We start from the raw sequence: 17,898 nt of genomic DNA, 5'->3' as shown, positions 1-17,898 counted from the left end.
TCTATGTGTGTGACCCATAGGCTCCTCATCATACCGGTAGTGTATAGTATCGCGATTAACACCAATTAATCGTCTCACTAATACAACAGACCAAGATTGGCCCCTAGCAGGCATCATGGCCACCGATAGATTCGGATTCAGCAAAGTAGCTACCTGTCAACGATATGGTTACCGTACAATAGATCCTTTCATCATACGTTATCTCGACGAGACGAAGGCATAGAAATAGTGTCAACCTTCGATTACCTTTGATATATATATTCAGTTTCAGGACCAGACCCGTACCGTATATAATCTGGATAGAGCAAAACTCAATCCCACTGTGGCCACAGTTTTAGTGTCATTGCCATTTACGAATTGCGCCGTGAGATAACTTCTCCGTACCGGGAGGGATGAATCCTCTGTCAATCCCACATAGTCTGATACACTCCTGATATAGCCAATCACCACCGTACTGACAGCTCTGAATAAAACTGCGTTAGGCTAGTGTCAAACTGTACCAACGGTGCACAAGGCGTCCGGTGATCTCAAGTCTAAGGATCACAGCACCACCATTCGTTAGAGGATTTGTTCCATAGACACTGGGGTTACCATCCATATGGAATCCTCTGGGGGTCAGTCCAGTGAACTTGCTGCGGTATATCCGCCTACAACAAGCACCCCATGTGTTGCACCAGGTTGTCACAAACAATCTGACAAGTGAGTAGTCACTGCTTTCGACAGGGTCGTTCAACACTAGATAGCCTTACCGTATTATCTGTGCCCTACTTCAAAATAATACTGGGGCTACGGACGTTTCTAGAATGGCCACCTTATGTGCTCATAGGGTTCTCACTATCAAGATTTGAAACTTGATACCCTCGTCACAGTTCTACCATTCTAAAGACATATACAATACATATTGCAATAATAATGATTTACGCGATATAGAATAAAATGCTTTATTATTGATTAATGAACATTATTACAAAGAGTCAATTCTACAATAATTGATTGGCTCTAGGGCATCTACTCTAACAAGTACGACATATAACACTTCTCGAGAATAGAGATAAAGGCCAGACATTGGCTGATTTCATTTCAGAGTTCTCGTATTGCCCAAGGGGGAGTCAAGCTTGCCCAAAGCAAGTACTTCGAAAGAAAACAGTTCAATGGAAAACAGCTCGACAACTTGTGGCAATGGATTTGTATGTAGATGGATCCTCAAATGAAAAGGGGGCAAAGGTTGGGCTCCTACTTGAAGGTCCTGAGGGGGATCCAATTTGAGCTACACAGTTAGTTCGGTTTTGTTGCCTTGAACAATGAGTAGATATGAGGCCATGCTCGTAGGAGTCCATTAGGCCAAAGAAATGGGGTAGAGTTGATTAGAATCTGCAGTGATTCTCAGCTTATCGTCCATCAAGTCTCTAGGGAATACCAAGCCAAGAGGAAAGAATGGCATCCTATCTCCGGAAGAAAAATCTGAGCTTGAACATTTTAAAGGTATATAGTGTGTAACAGATTCCCAGGGAACGAAATTAGTGGCTGATGCTTTAGCTGTCTAGCCTCAACAATAAGCAAAGAAACTACAGACTCCATCTAGTTAAATTTTGCCAAGTCCAATCATCCTCACATCTAAAGAAGCGGCTTGACAACAGGGCAAACATATAGCTAAATGGACCAATAATGGCATACTTAAGAGATGGAACATCCTCGAGGGAAAAAACGAAGCTAAGACCCTCCGAGCATGTAACACCTACTGAAAACTGTACAATGCATGCATGATAACAATAGAAAAGTTGGGCCCAAAGTTTTCTTTTCATTACAAACTCATGTGTCTTTATACATAAAGAGTATTGTTTACAAAAAATGTATTTTAAAAGACAAAACAGGGGAAACAGTGTAGCTATTCCTCATTGCTTGCCGACGCCCTCCGACGCAACATCACCTAGAACCTGCATCCACAAAGGAAAATAACGGGGTGAGCACAAAATAATGCTCAGTAAGTAAAACTCTCTATCTGTCTGTCCCCGTATGAATAACTCTTAATTTTCCTTATGCTATCTCTGATTCTATTTCTGTTTCTAATAACATCATGGCCTCATCTTACCGGAGGTACGGCCGGATGGCGTTCACACAGCACCATCTCACTCTCTAGGCTATCGGGTGAATTCACACAGTACCAACCGTTCTTAGTGACTACCGAGTGAGGATCACAAAGCACCAACTCGGTTATTTCTAACTATCGGGTGGAGATCACCTAGCGCCTACCCGTTCCTCATGAATTTGGTAACGATCACCAAGCATTACCCGTCTCTAGTCACTATCGGTGATGGTCACAAAGCATCAACCCGTTTCTACTAGTGTTGGATGATGATCACAAAGCATCAACCACTTATCGATCACTAACCGGGTAGCGGTCACAAAGCATCTACCCATTTCTACTACTCGTTGGGTGACGATCACAAAGCATCGACCCATCACTCAAGGGCTATTCGGATGATGATCACAAGCACAATCCGATTCTTATAACGGTCGGATGATGATCACAAAGCATCATCCCATCTATACTACTCTTCTAATTCATTCTATTGTAGCATTTTTCAATGCTTTCTACTCTTAGAGTAATTTTACCCACTAAGCTCTCTACTCATAGGGTAATTGTATAAACCATTTCCTTACACTTTCTTAGGTCACTTTTCCATGTACGACTAGTGCCTTGATGGTTTCATCTTCACCAATGCACTTTTGAGATGCCAACATGCAATGTTGCAAGAATTAAGGTTCATTTCTCACACTCAAACCTCTATTAGGCATTTCATCAAAAACTCATGTGCACTCCAAAACTCTATCATAGCCATGATTCTAAAACTTTTCTTAACCATCCAAAATGGGGAAAAACCCTTCACAAAGCCACAAAACCTGCCAAGAAAACACTTCCAAAAAGGGAATACATAATACCCTAAATTCCATCTCAACTACCTTGCCAAACCAACAACCATTTCTCAAATTTGCAAGGTAAAACAATCACAAAGCATAGAAATCTCTATTTAATCCTCATACACTATATTACATGCACATCACATACATACATCATTTCTATCAAAACCCTAATCAAGAAAATTCATAAATCTCACTTGGGTTGGGTTTTACTCTTGCTAAGGAGAGACTTCACAAATTCTTCCTTTCACTTGATTAGCTTGATTCTCCTCAAATCTTAACCAAAAGAATGAAAACCCTCACACACCAAAATGAACTAAAACTCACAAATATCACAACTTAAGGAGAAATCCTTACCTTAGAAGCCTTAGGTTGCTTTCTACCCCAAAATCCTTCAAAAATCCCTTGGAAATCCTTGATCAAAAGAAAGAGAAGTTGAGAGGAGAAGATGGAGAGTCACGTTGGAAGAAGAAGAGGGGTTTCTTTGATTTAATTCCTTTTAATGAAATATTAACACACTCATTCCCATTTTGCCCTTGTTCTACTTTGGGAATTCCATCCATATCCTTGGATTCATTACAAACTCACCCCCATCTCAACCTATTCTCCATGAAAAATCCTTACAATTAACTCCCCACTTTTCCTGCTAATTAGGGGTAGAAAGGTCAAATTGTCCCTAAGGAAGAAAATATCTAAAACTCAATCAACCTTTTATTCGGCCCGTCGCCGCGGCGAAGAAACCTTTGTCGCCGCGGCGAAACTTTCCAGGGAGTTCCCCTTGGTTCAACACATCTTCGCCGCGGCGAAGCTTCTTCTTCGCCGGGGCGAAGAACGGCAGACTAAACTTCTTCTGTTTTCAACCAATTTTCAGGGCAAACATCAACACAACACTCAAACAAATAATAACAACAAAAACTAACTCGATTAAGGGAAAAAGAGGAAACAATAACAACGTAACTCAAGCGGGGCGTTACAGAGCAAAATCAACCCACTCTACACTTATCAACGAAAAGTTGTATAAGCAAGGCTACAACACCCCGCTTTTGCGGTGTGTATATCATGAGGATGCAAAGTACACTTTGAGGGAAATCCACGAGGGAATTTGTGGAAACCACATTGGGAGCCGATCTTTGGCATACAAGGTACTTCGCCAGAGGTACTATTGACCGACAGCTTTTTACGATGCGGCCGACTTTATACAAAAGTGTGACAAGTGTAAGAGGTTCGTAGATATTTCGCGAGCTCTACCTCAAAAGTTAACAACTCTAACAAGTTAGTGGTCATTTGCAATCTAGAGGATCAATCTAATAGGCCCATTACCTCAAGGAAAAGGAGGGTAAAGTTTGCAGTGGTTATCATGGACTATTTCACCAAGTGGGCAAAAGCTGAGACTTTGGCAACAATAACAGCAAAAAAGCTAAAGGATTTTGTCTACAAAAACATCATCTGTAGGTTCAAAATCCCTCACACCATTATCACTGATAATGGAAAGTAGTTCGACTGTGAAGATTTCCGATCGTTTTGCGAGAGGCTTGATGAGTGCTTGGAAGTGCACTCATACTTAGCGATTTTAAGGGTATTTTGTGAGGGAATTAGGTTTAATTGGTTAATTTTACTTAATTTATGTATCTCTTTTGTTTTCTAGACTCACGAGTATGGTTTGTGAATTTTCAGGAAAATGAGGATTTCAAGCATGGTCATTGAAGAGGAAAGAATCAGAATCGTGTTGGAACAAACGGTTCAACAATCGGAGCTCAAATAAAGAAGTTATGGACTTTTGAAAGCGAAACTATTCCCATGCTGTATTAGAACTATTCCCACACTGCAGTATAAAAAAGTTGCAAAATGGCAAAAACTTCATGCCGCAGTGCCAGTAAATCACGCAAGGGCGCACTTCACGAATTTTATGCTTGGGTGTTTTTCTGACAGAATGTGGTATACTAAAATGGGCTTAACTTGAGCTACACAACTTCGATTCACCTGATTCTAGTGGCGTTGTAAAGTTAAGTGACAAAGATACAACTTTTATGTTTCTATTATGATCCAGTTCGACCTGGAGGATTTTTAAAAATTGATCCGAAAATTAAGTCAGACAAGCAGACGCGGGTTCTAGAACATGCTTCAATTTTTCTACAATAACTTGAGCTGTAGACCTCGGATTTGGATGATTCTTGAAGCGTTGGAAAGATTATTTTAATACATTCAATTAATATGTTCACAAATTTTCCATATTCAGAACTTATCAGTTCACAACATTTCCACATTCAGAAGCTATCATGTTCTATTTTGGAGACCTTTACACAACTCGTGCGAAGGAATCCTAATTTCATTAGGTGAATTTTGTTCTCCTATTTTATCTAGGATTTTTCCCCTTACTTTCCCAAAAACACCCCTAGCAAAGAAAAAGTATAAATATGACATTGTAATTTATTTTAGGGATTATTCTGTTTGACCTAAATTGAGAGCCACTTTGTAGTAAGAAATAGAAGAAGATTCTTCCTAGGGTTTGGGATTGTTCATGCTTTTAGGGGAATTGAGGTTTGCTGTCTTTATGTCAATGTGTAACTAAATTCTTCTCTAGGAATCCAAAGTAGCCTAATTGTAAGGCTCTGTGTTAAACATATATTATTGTTATCAATTTAATGGAAATCTTGATTCATTCATGTTATTAATTTAATCTTTAATTTTCATTATTGTGTGACGACACTTAGTGTGAATTATCAGGTTGTATGTGTTGAGATTAGACATATATTATGTTTTAGTCTTGAAGAACTTGTAAATGAGTGATTAGTATTATGTGCATACGCCTTGACAGAGTATTAGTAAGTTCATTATTTCTTGAATAATTAGTGTTTGTGTATATGCCCTGACAGGTGCACCTTTATTCTTGATTTCAAGTATTCTTGTGTTTAATAGGTTTTTAATTCATAGGCTAGACTCTACGCCCTAGCTAGTCTTGTGTTAAAAATAATAGGTTAATCCCGAAAACCTTATGGTAATACCTTTATTTACTGAGTGCAAACCCTAAAGAGTGAATTAAAAAATAGATAGATGGTTGTCAAAGAGCTAGATAGTTATGGTGAAATTGGAGCCCCAGGTTTTGGTCAATTGGGTTTTAGATAATTTTATAGTTGTTTAATTTTAATTTTAATCAGTTGTTGCATTTAAAGTGATTCTCTTTAATTCTTTATTAGTAATTCTAGTTATTAGTTTTAATTGAAACATATTTATTAGGATTAATAAATTACTTACAAATCTTTGTGGGATCGACCCTTGCTTTCGCAAACTAGACTACGAGAGTGATTCATGCATTTGCAAGGTTATAAATTTGTTCATCAAGGCTCAGCATAAAAAAGAGTTTCTCAACCATCTATCGGCCTCAAGCCAACGGACAAGTCAAAGCGATAAACAAAGTGATCAAGCACACCGTGAAGAAAAAGCTTGATTCCCTCGAAGGGCGATGGGCAGACGAGCTACCCAAAGTACTATGGTCGTATAAAACCACGACTAGAAGCTTGACAGGTGAGACTCTTTTCTCACTTGCTTATGGGTGCGAAGCAATGGTCCCAATCGAAGTTCGAGTAAGTTCATTATGGAGATAGATCTTCGACAAAGACAACAACGAAGAACTCTTACGCTTAAAGCTAGACTTGATTGAGGAACCTCGGGCAAAGTCTCAACTAAGAATAGCCTCATACCAGCAATAAGTGAAGAGATATTTGAACTCAAAAGTTAAGAATCAGGACTTTGAAGTAGGCGATCTAGTCCTAAGGAAGATCGTTCTTGGAGCACATAATACGAACTTGGGGGCATTTGGGCCAAAGTGAGAAGGTCCTTTCCAGATCTTAGAAAAGCTCGCACTAGGAACTTTTCACCTAGAATATCTAAACGGCACAACAATCTTGCAAGCATAGAAAGAAGAGAAGCTACAGAGGTATTATCAATGAATGGCTCAGGCTTTTAGCCTATTAGTGTTAAGTTTTAAATTTTAATTAGCATGAGCTGTAAGATCATTTATGGTCGATAAAATTTTCTGTATATAACAAGTACTATTCAATATGTCACTTTATATTGTACGTGTCCATTAAGATCGCATTTAGAATGATTACTGCTGAAGAAACTCGAAGTCTGAAGCTTGAAAAGTCAGCGCTCGAAAACTCCAAGTCATTGGTGGCTTTTGCTGCAGCTGCTCAAACTCAGCCTTCAATGCTCCATTCTCTTCCTTTAGCTCCACAGTCCTTACCAAGGCTTCTTCTAGGGCCTTATCTGATTCCTCTTGGGCCTTGTTCAAGTTTATAAGGTCGGCATGGATCTCTTGGTGGAGGAGTTGAGCCATCATGCAAGTCTGAAAGAAAGAACAGTTAATATTAGCTTTAAAAGGGGAAGGTAGTCAGCAAAGAGTAAAGAGCGGGCTATTTTACCTTAGTGGCCACAGTAATACTACACTCACAAACGTGATGTGTCAGCTCATGATTGGTCAATTCGCAATGGGTCCTACCTACCCAACCATAGGTCTCGGCTACCCAAATGCGAGCTGACCAATTGCAAGCTACCACGTCAACGTTTGTGAGAGAAGTTTGTGAGAAATGTTTATCAGTATATCTTTATTCTAGTGGCCATTCTCGTAGTGCAAGAGAGCATGTCATGAGGAGGATACGTCTTGTACAGCTCATAAAGCCTTGCGAGCACCACATTTGCACAGTGGCAAGGCGTTCTGGAAGCTGGCTGATCAGTTTCTCAATTTCAACCTCAAGCTTAGGATTCTTTTGCTCTTCGTCGCGTTAATGCAACGAGCTTCTCCTCTCACTCCCATGCTCAGGAGCCTTCCTAGTCGGAGCTGGTTTCTTCTTGTCCAAGCCTTTCACCAATGCCCGATGCTCCGACAATACCTTGTTCGAGCCTCCCGTAGGCTCAATAGCTTTCCCTTTCAAGCCCCCAACTGGCTCAATTAACTTCTTCTTTGAGCCTTCCTTTGGCTTGGGAACTTTCTTTGCTAAGCTCTTTTGAAGCTCATGGGTGTTTTTCTTTTCAGCCACCTTGGTAATGATTGCAGGCTTCTTAGAGCTCGGAGCCCCTTCAAGCTCACCCTCAATCCTTTTAAAAGGCCGACAGGTTCCAGCCCCTACCTGTTTAGTTACATCCCCAAGCTAAGTTTTCTCGGCAGTGCGGCATGCCATTGTCTTCTTCAATTTTTGGGGTTTCTTGGCCCACATCTCTGCAAGAACGACAAATAAGTTAGCACATAACCGAGAAGAAATTGAAAAGGCAAACTATTTCACACTCACTGAAAATGGTTTCGAAGTTTGCCAAAATCTAGGCAAAACCCGTATGCTCTCAGGTAAGGAAGCGCAATAAGTTTTGTCACATCACAGCAACTCTCAAGAAAATCATTAAAGGCTGCTAATTGCCTCTTGTGCTCGTTACTAACATTGGGTTGCTCGACATTCTCTATGAAAGGAAGCAAGAACAATTATAAGTCGACCAATAAAAACCAAATAAGAAAAAGAGGGCAAGAATATCCATGGGCTTCGTCAGGAAAAGCACCACCGTCCCCAGAGCAATAGAAAAAATACTCAGAATCCTAGTTTCTGAGCTTCTTAGGGATGTTGATCAACCAATCCAAATGGGATGTTCTCGCTTTGGAAAGATAGAAAGTGTCACCCTATCCTTTTTTAACCTATACAAGTGGATGAGGTCCTCTACAGATAGCTTGCCAATCTTTTCTAAAGCGTAAGCAATGTACATGCCTGCCATTTATCTAAGAGTTCCCTGTCAACTGAAGGGGAGGACGTTAAAGCAATCTATAACGTCAGAGATGAATTGATGAGGTGGGATCGACATACCACACCTCATGAGAGTTTCAAAGATCACCACCCAACCAGTGGGGGGATACTTCTACAAAGTATCACTTAAAGGTGGAAAATTAACCCACCTGGTCTGGCCCATGGTGGGTTAGGCCAAGTTGCAGGCTGGGCCTAACCCGACCCGCCAACAAGGCCAAGCCAATTGGGATTCAATGTTAATTCAAATGTTATCAAAAAATTAGAAAAATTAGATTTATTCATTTATCAAAAAATAAAATAAGAAATAAGAAATTACAACAATTATTGCCTCGTTAAAAACCTTACCAAGAAAAACTCAATTAGGATAAAAACTTGGTAAGGAAAAGAGAGTGCAATAATTGACAGTTAATTTACAAATTACAAAATTACAATTTACAAAGCAACTAATTTGAGGGTTGACTAGGACCTCCCTCATCTATATCATCTAAATTACAAAATTGAAATGATTCTATTAAAGTATCATCGACAACCTTGTATTGATCCTGATGGCACGATCATTCCCAATCTCGAAGACATGTGAGAACTTCAATCAATTTTGGTGAAAGTTTAGTCCTCCTGTCATTTAAAATTCTTCCACTTGCACTAAATGTTTGTTCAGATGAGACGGTTGGGACAGGAACAAAGAAAACATCCAGGACAAGTCTTGACAATACCGAAAAAATACATTTTCTAGTTTTCCAATATTCTAAGACATCAATGTTGGCTCTTTGTTGGGGATCTGCTAGTATCAAGTCAAGGGTTCCCAAATATTGGTGAAGCTCATTACTCTGCAGCTGCATGAAGGACAGTAAGTTCGTTGTTGATGCTTCTGAAGAGGAGGTTGATGCATGAATTGACAAACATGCATATGTAGCAAGTGCACTAGTTGCAAAAAGTAAAACAATGATGAAGTAATGTATCGTTCCCGTGCTAATTACCAAGTTTCCTAATTCTTTCACTAATTGAAGGATACAAAAATGTGAAATTGTGGGGGAAAGTAAAGCTAGAAATAAAACACAAAATCAAACAACTAAGATTAACACTAAACTAATCAACACAAATTCAAATCAAGGTAAAAGAGGTTAGGGTTCGACTTCACTAGGATACTCTGGTTTAACCTACAATTTCTATTGCCTCCAAATTCATATGCAAGGATTATAAATCAAATTTCTTAAGTTGTAGAATATACCTTCTCAAGTTATATTCTCCTACCTATCCCTATTAAACTTCCGCACCCAACAAAATGAAGGTTAATATTTCAAAGTGTATCAAGCCAAATGGAATCCTATAAAGATTTCATAGATTGCTAAACCTATCTCTAGCATTTGCTTAATCTATGATGTTTACTCTAAGAAGCTAACATATGAATCACTTCTCAGTCTCATCATGCTCAACATTCAATTGAATCAAAAGAAACCAACATCCAACTGCATTAAGAACAAGAACAAACACATAATCCAAGCAATAGAACTCAAAAACAACACAAATTTATAGATTAAACCACTGTAATCCAAGTTACATCAAAACCCTAACCCAAAAGTGAGTTAGTTCATGCTCAAAATAAAGAAAAACATCACACAAACTATAAATTTAGAGTTCAACATATTAGAAATTGAAAGAGGAATGAATTCTTCCCTATTTTGGAGACCCAATTTCCTCCAATCTCCTTTTCCTCTTCCCCTTATCTAACAATGTCGACCTCTTTTTCAAAATGAGCTAAGGCTCTCTTAAATAGTCGACCAAAACCCTAGGACTCAAGACTAAAACTGGAAAACACACCGTTTTTACAAAACAAATCATTTCAGAATTTGCCGAGGCGAACTTGATTTTCGCCACGGCATCACAACGAAACATAAAAAGCCACATTGAACCCACGAGTTTCATGCCGTGGAGAAAATCAAGTTCGCCGCAGTGAAACTTTGTCTTCAAATGGTTGAAATTATAGAACTACCCTTGCATGCTCCAACACTTGAATCTTCGATTTTCTTTTTCCTTCTCATTCATCTGAGCTTCAAGGGTGCTTTCAATCAACCTCTGATCATCCCTAACTCTGAAAACTCTCAAGTTTGAATCGATTGCCCTTGTTTTTGCTTCATTTCAATCCGAAAATGCGTTTTAGACCTGAAATATGAAATGAACGAATTAAGTGGCAATTTAGGCCTAAATTCAAAGGAAAATATCCGAAAATCCTACCAAATAGACAAGAAAATAGAAATATCCACGGATTATCAAAGGCTATGCTTCGGGTTCGGGTCTTCTTCGACCTATTAAGTGCACTCCAGGAGTCGAAGTCTTCATTTGTGTCTTCTGATGCTACTTCCTTGGGTATTGCATCTCTTTACTGGTTCTCATACCTGCTTTCATATTGCAAATATACCTCTGCAAGAAATTGTCTTACCTCTCCTAGTTGATTGGCATATGCTTCATCTCGTAAATTTTCACTTAACATGTCTAAACCATTTTCGAAACCCACTAATTTAATTCTAGGATAAAATATGGCAACTAAACAAAAAAGAAAAGGGACGGGTTTCCAACTTTTTTAAAATTTTAATTCCATTGCCTCTATTGGTTCCCCTAAAATGTCATTGTTTCTGTTTTTTTTTAAATAAATATGAAATTTTTTATAATTGTATGTATTACCAATGGACTAGTAGGATAATATACACCAGAAAATTTTAAAGTAGACTAATAAAAGATTTTAAGAAAATAATGAAACTTTTTAGCTATATGTCAATCACTGTCTACCAAATAATGAGGACTCCTATTATTTGCTACATAATAACTAATTAAATTTGCATAAGGTAAACATGAATCAAGCATTAAGTAAGTACTATTTCATCTAACAAGCATGTCTAATGCAAAAGTTCTAGGAGACAAATTTGATTTTATACAAGCATCTTGAAATTCACCATTTCTTTTACTACTACTAGTAATCCAAGCTAAAGAATCCCTAACTCTATAAATATTATTTCTAATTTTTTTACTTTTCACATCTAAATTAATAATGTGACATGTACAACGTTGGTAAAAAAACTTCAAATTGTCATAAATAGGAAAATTTGTTTTAAAAAAAATCTATAACTCTACTGTTAGCACTTGCATTATCTAAAGTCAAACTTATCACTTTGTGAACAATATCATAATCTTCTAAAACTTCAAAAAATTTATTATAAATTTATTGACCACTATGATCCACATCCATTAATCTAAATCTCAATAAAGATTTATTTAATTTACATTCGTTATCAAAATAATGACTAGTTACACAAATATAATCTTGTTTAGCTCTACCACTCCAAATATTGGCGGTTAGAGTCACACTAACATGACAACTATGTATGTTATTTCTTAATTCTAATTTCATTTTCCCAAAAAATTTTATTAAATCATTTCTAGTTGCAGTTTTAGAATAAGTTTTAAATTTGGGAAAAAAATAATTTTTAATAAATCTTCAAAATATTTATCTTCAACCATATTAATAGGTTGATCAAGTTGCAGAAATATATAAAGCTAATTGTTCCCTATATACATCAGAATTATAAAGCCAAGAAGTACCCATACCAGTTATTTGAGTTTGATTGGTTTCTCTATTTCCATGATGATTTATATGTTTACTAGCATGTCTTTTTAAAGTACTAGTACCATTACCTGCATCAACTTTATAAATATTTCTACAATACTTGAATCTTGCTTTCTTCACTTGAACTCAATTTTCTGTCTCGTAAAACTTTTTGAAATGCACCCAAACGTCTGATGTGTGCCTGTTGTCGGTTCCAACTATAGTTGATGAACCCGCTTCTGCTTGAGATGGAGTTGGATGAGGACGACAATTACGAGAACGACCTCTAGAACCACCAGGAGCTGTAGCAGCATGGACAAGAAGGGGGGAATATTATGAGGTGTATCGGATTCTAAGAATGGGAAAGCGAAACTGTTTGAATCTACTACATTTACGTTAGTAAATTCAGGGAGACTAGGATAATTTTCTTCATCATCGAAATTGATGGGATGGAAATATCTATCCATTCTAGTTTTTTTCTTAAAAAAAATAAAAATAAAAATAAAAAATAAAAAAAAATAAAAATTGGATATAAAAGAATTAAAAAAGGAGAATTGGAATTTGGAAATATGAATTGAAAATTACAAAAAGCCAAAACCTAATAAAAATTAAAATGAGAGCAAATTGACAACAAAGAGATTGAGAGATTTCAATAGAGATTAGAGAAAAAGAGAGAATTTGGGATGTAACGAAATACAAGATGTTTAGGCCCTATTTATAGAAAAAAATGGGAAAAGAAAATAACCAAAAAGCCAACTACTATAAAACAGCTATATTTAAAGAGTAAAATGGGTTTCTACAAAAAAAAAAAAAACAAATTAATTAAATTTTTTTTTTTTGGTCCAACTCGTAGGTCACCCGGCCGTTGCCATTGAGCTGCCGCCAAGTGACAACCCCCAACCCGGCAAGTTGGATGGGTTTTGAAAAAAAAAAAAAAAAAAACAACCTGCCGGTAAGGTATACTCGGGCCAGGTTGAACCCAAGTTGAGGCAGCCTAGGTTAGGGTTGACCCGCCTAACTCAGCCCATTTGTTCCACCTCTAGTATCTCCTGGAACGCGAAGATGATGTTCGCACGGGATTGCATAATTCTCCCCTATCCGCCTCAGATCAACCTCGGTGATCAAAGAGGTCAGATATTTCCTAAACCTAGTTTGATGCGGGGGACTTGCACCAGGGTTTTCCTCACCCTGGTTCAATGAGTTCTCCCACTACTTGCGGTCCGCTCAAGAGCCACAGCACCAAGCTCATCCTGAGCTCTCTCCCCACTACCAAGCTCACTCGTGGGTACCTGAAACAAGGAGACAAGTATCAAATGTCAAAAAACGAGCAACCTATCCATACTTGCCTCCAATTCAGACATCCAGAAAGCTCGTAAAAAAAGAAACGAAAGTGAGCTATCTAGATTCATAGCAACCGAGGAGAATTCCGACAAAGGATTCTGACGACTGCTCATCAAGACGTTCCTAAACCCAAGGTTAGAGGGTTTTTTAAACCTAAAAGAACTAACCTAGCCGTGATATTGGCCACCCCGACAATAAAAACTTCAAGAAAACAAAAAGAATGGGTATAAAGAAACTTACTAAAATGCATAGACGAAAAGGTTAGTCGAAAAGTCGTCGTGAAAGCAGGAAGTGAGGATCACAAAGGAAAAGATGAGCCAGCCAAAAAGCCTAAGATTGCAAGAATGGGAGATTAAGAGCAAATAACCCGTTTTACAGTGGCAAGCGGAAATCCAAATCGACAAGATTCAACCTAGGCCATTGATTTACGACAAATCTTAGCCCTATATTCACCGAACAATCCTAACGGATCAAAAGGTTTGTGAGATAAGTTTGTCAATCCCTTTAAAAATTATTTTTCCCGTGTTCTAATAAGCTATAGTTTGTTTTGATTGCAATGTTGGTAATTTTGAAATTAATGGAAAATTAATTTAAAATTAGGACTAAATTAACGAGATATTCTTTTTGATTTTCTTCCGAATCTTTTTTTAGTTGTTCAAATTCCAATATAATTTCATAAGGGTTACCATCCATACCTCTCCTCACTGAAATGACAGTCTAATAAAAAAAACTAAAATACCAACCGTATGTAATATCTGTAACAAGGTTATACAGTTGGAATCAAAATCTGGAGCTCAAGAACAAAGAAAAATAATGAAAAAAAGGAAGATAAACTTGATAAGAATATTTTTACAGTGATATTGACTAGGTACCACAAAGAGCAATTGATAGATCTAAATTAATGTTATTATATCTCCTGGAAGATGAACCAAAGCATTCTTTAAAATTAGACCTAGAGTATGAAATTGCCTCGCTCATCTCGCTTGTTGAAGAACAACCATTACTTCTCTGGGATGGCAAAGAGAGTGACAACGATAACTCGTAATCAACAACCTCTTTGTCATCTGCTCTTCCCCTTCCATTGTTTCCATGTGAGGAATTTAAATCCTCTAGTTTATCAACCTGAGAAACAAAATATTCAGATACGTAAATTTTAAATAATCAAAGCTTATTCAAAATCATGAGAATCCAAATTCATATTCACTACAAAACAAATACTGGGTATGTTTTTTATCATTATTTTGTCTTTGTAAATGAAATTCAAAGTTGATTTTTGCAAGAAATGAACTGCCAAAATCAGAAAGGGCAGCCCTATTATTCGAGAAACGGGCAGTCCTCGCTACCACTGAAAACTTAAAAAAAAAAAAAAAAAACTGTTGGTTCTAAAGTACTGTGTTTCAACGCAATAAAAGCTCATTTTGAATTTCCGTTTGAACCTCCCAAGAGGTCCCCCATCAATAATAATAAATTAATAATAATTGTGAAGTATTCTATACTGGACCACTGAATTAGGGAAAACTTGACTTAAGATTTTCTCATCTGCAAGCAACAAAGAAAATAACTAAAATTTACATATAAAGAATGTGTGTGTTAATTTCACTGGCTTAATTGCCACTAACTAAAGTGCTTTAAAGGGTAAAGAAAGATAATTAAAAAAATTTCAACCCTAAAGGGAGTGCTTTTCCCAGAATGGTTTCAAGCTGTGAAGCGAAATGAAAGCACAGTGTGCAGATGTCGAAAGCTGATCCAAAAAGTATGGATATTCCATGCATCCAGTGGTCATAAAGGCAATAATATTCAGGTAATGGGTTTATTTCATATATAATATATTATTCCTTGTGGAATTGTTTAATGCTAAGCATACACAAATTTTCCAAAAACCATTAAAAACTCCTCTATAATTATTAAATATCCTTAAAATTATTAAAATTGCCTCTATTTCAAGGGGGTTTTTAATATTCTAAAAATTTTTAAGTGTGCTTAAGATTAATGAACCAAGAAAACTTAAAAGAAATACTACCCTACAATCTGTGGATGAGTTGGGTGAAACAACAAGCAAACTTGATACCGAAACACCAACATTACACTCAACCTCATCAGAAAAGCTGGCAAAAGAAAGAGAGTTAAAAAGTGTACCCTGAGGAAATGAGATTCTGGCAAAGCATATTTGAAAGAGTTTAGGTTGCGAAGATGAAGTGGTGATGGAGCAGGTGCACCATAAGCCTCCTTCATTCCTTTATGCAGATAATCATCAAAAGGGTACGGAGTTGAGACAGTTTCACATATTCCTTGGCTGCATTGCTGCAGGTTCTGATCAGAGATTGAACTCATTGTCTCGGTTCTAGCTCTGATAAGAAAATTTAAAACAGAAGGAATTTAAAGAAAAGGCAAGGACTTTAAAAGAAAAAATCAGATAATGTAAATCTTTTTTAGTTGGTTTTTTCACACTAGTGTTCAACTTTTAGTGACATTTTTGGTAAGTGTGAAACCCTGAGGAGGTGAAGCAAAGCGGACCTTTTTGAAGGTTGAGTAGTGTAGATGCATTGAGAATCTGATTCTTTTATTGGTTCTGAAGATGGGTGCTGAAAACCCATATCATTTTCTTCATCAACACACCCATCATGGTGTTCAAAAGATTGTCTTCCTTGCTGAGTAGAACTCTTATCTGTCATTTGCAAGGAAAAAATGCAAGTTGAGCAAAGATTTTTTCTGAGGATGATAATCCATGAATGTGCTACGTCTTTTGCATTTAACATGGGTTTGATTCAGAAAAATTATAGTGACTGTGGATTTCATAAAAAAAATACCAATATTAGATTATCTGGAATGGTGCAGGTTAACATTTGTCGTCATCTATTTTGGTACCAACTAAGGCAGAAAGAGAATAATATAATAAATGAAGTGTTACAGCACCTACTCATTTCTAAAGGAAAAATTGTTAAAATTGTGAGTTCATAGAATTTTATTTGGACTTTGTATAAGAACCAATTGAGGAAACTTCATTGCGCAGAATCGCCTGCCTTAAATGCATAGACAAAATTATGTATATGATGGACCAAGTCACCAAACACAATTCTTAAGGTTGATTTTCCAAAATGTGGAAAACGAAATGAAAACTTTAGAATATGAAGAAATTAAATTTAAAGATTTCAATTTACCTTGTCTTCCCAGATCACTCCTCATGCTTCTATACATCTGGTGGGAACAAAAAGGATCCATATCAAACAATAAACCCGGTTAGAGGACAATATTTCAAGCTATTTAAAGAAAGAAAAAGTAGCATAATAAAACAAAAAGAAGGCCAACCTGGAGATGGCTCTTGACATGTGAAATGGTGAGTCCTTTCACATCCATCAACTGAAGAACAAGTTTAGGAGTAGCTTCTACAGAGGAAACACTTTTTATGAGAAGAACTAACAAACAAAAGATAGATAGTAGAGAAGAAACTTACTTTCATGGCCACCAAGTCTCTCAATAGCGTGAACAAAACAGTGATGAAGCTCAGGAGTCCATCTCAAACGAGGCACCTTTGATCTTATATACTGCCTCACCGCTCCACTCCTCCCACAACTACCCATTTTGTAGAGAACTCAAAAAAGAAGTTCAAAAAACGCCTTTAAAAGAAACGAGTTGATGATATTCAATCTTGTTGGAAGTGTCTAGGTTTAAAGAAATTATAGAAGCAGTGTTGGACAGGCGTCTACATGAAAGAAATGAATAAATAGGCAGAGAAAAGATCACGAGAAGAAGCTGTGAATTCCTGAAGGAGGGACTGATAATCTCTGGACACAGAGAGATCGACAATGAAAAGATAAAAATTCTTTATCACGAGTTTCTGATCTGTCTTCACCAAAAATCATTACCCCTATACTACCATTAAATCTCAACTGCCTTCCTTTGACCTTTGTTTCTCTTTTCTCTCCCTCTCACTCTTCTCTTTTATACAACAATTTCTAATAAGCCAACGTTGTCATATCATCATCACAATTTTTTATTTTTTATTTTTAATTCTTCTGTGGACAAATGAAAACAACCTTTTGACTGTATTGCTACAAGGGGGAGTTTCCTTTTTATAGGACTATTTTGCCCCTTTTAACTTTTAATGGAAAGGCATTTTTGCCCTTGTTTGTTTGTTTCTAATTCCAAATCTAGCCTAGCTGTTTTTATAGAGAGGGGGGTGCCCAAAACCTGACTAGAAATAGTGCAAAATTTTCACTTTGACCATCTAACTTAACCCATCAATACAAGAAATCAGAC

The 17,898-nt window shown here is 37.1% G+C and overlaps 1 protein-coding gene across 2 annotated transcripts; it reads right to left on the bottom strand.

The window, feature by feature from the left end:
• Positions 1 to 14,452: 14,452 nt before the first annotated feature.
• On the bottom strand, positions 14,453 to 17,608 carry LOC116123047 (putative Myb family transcription factor At1g14600). Of its 2 annotated transcripts, XM_031408838.1 has the most exons (6): positions 17,093 to 17,604; positions 16,948 to 17,024; positions 16,800 to 16,836; positions 16,156 to 16,306; positions 15,778 to 15,988; positions 14,453 to 14,763 (listed from the first exon to the last, which is right to left on the bottom strand). In XM_031408838.1, exons 1-6 carry the CDS (start codon positions 17,217 to 17,219, stop codon positions 14,506 to 14,508), a joined length of 861 nt encoding a protein of 286 aa, XP_031264698.1. In that variant the 5' UTR covers positions 17,220 to 17,604; the 3' UTR covers positions 14,453 to 14,505. The 2 variants fall into 2 exon arrangements, with proteins under 2 accessions (XP_031264698.1, XP_031264699.1); XM_031408839.1 differs by lacking the exon at positions 16,948 to 17,024 and having other exon boundaries at positions 16,800 to 16,856; positions 17,093 to 17,608.
• Positions 17,609 to 17,898: the final 290 nt, after the last annotated feature.

Source organism: Pistacia vera, unplaced genomic scaffold, assembly GCF_008641045.1.
Source record: "Pistacia vera cultivar Batoury unplaced genomic scaffold, PisVer_v2 Contig14, whole genome shotgun sequence".
Classification (NCBI taxonomy): Eukaryota; Viridiplantae; Streptophyta; class Magnoliopsida; order Sapindales; family Anacardiaceae; genus Pistacia; species Pistacia vera.
This window is presented reverse-complemented; position numbering and strand designations above follow the sequence as displayed.

Bases quoted from the DNA above. Each gene is read 5' to 3' on its own strand.
- LOC116123047 (XM_031408838.1), bottom strand. From the start codon at position 17,219: ATGGGTAGTTGTGGGAGGAGTGGAGCGGTGAGGCAGTATATAAGATCA. The intron at 16,837-16,947 runs GTTGGCCTTCTT...TGTTCCCACCAG, and splicing joins ATGTCAAGAGCCATCTCCAG to ATGTATAGAAGCATGAGGAG. The intron at 16,307-16,799 runs GTAAATTGAAAT...TGCAAATGACAG, and splicing joins GAGTGATCTGGGAAGACAAG to ATAAGAGTTCTACTCAGCAA.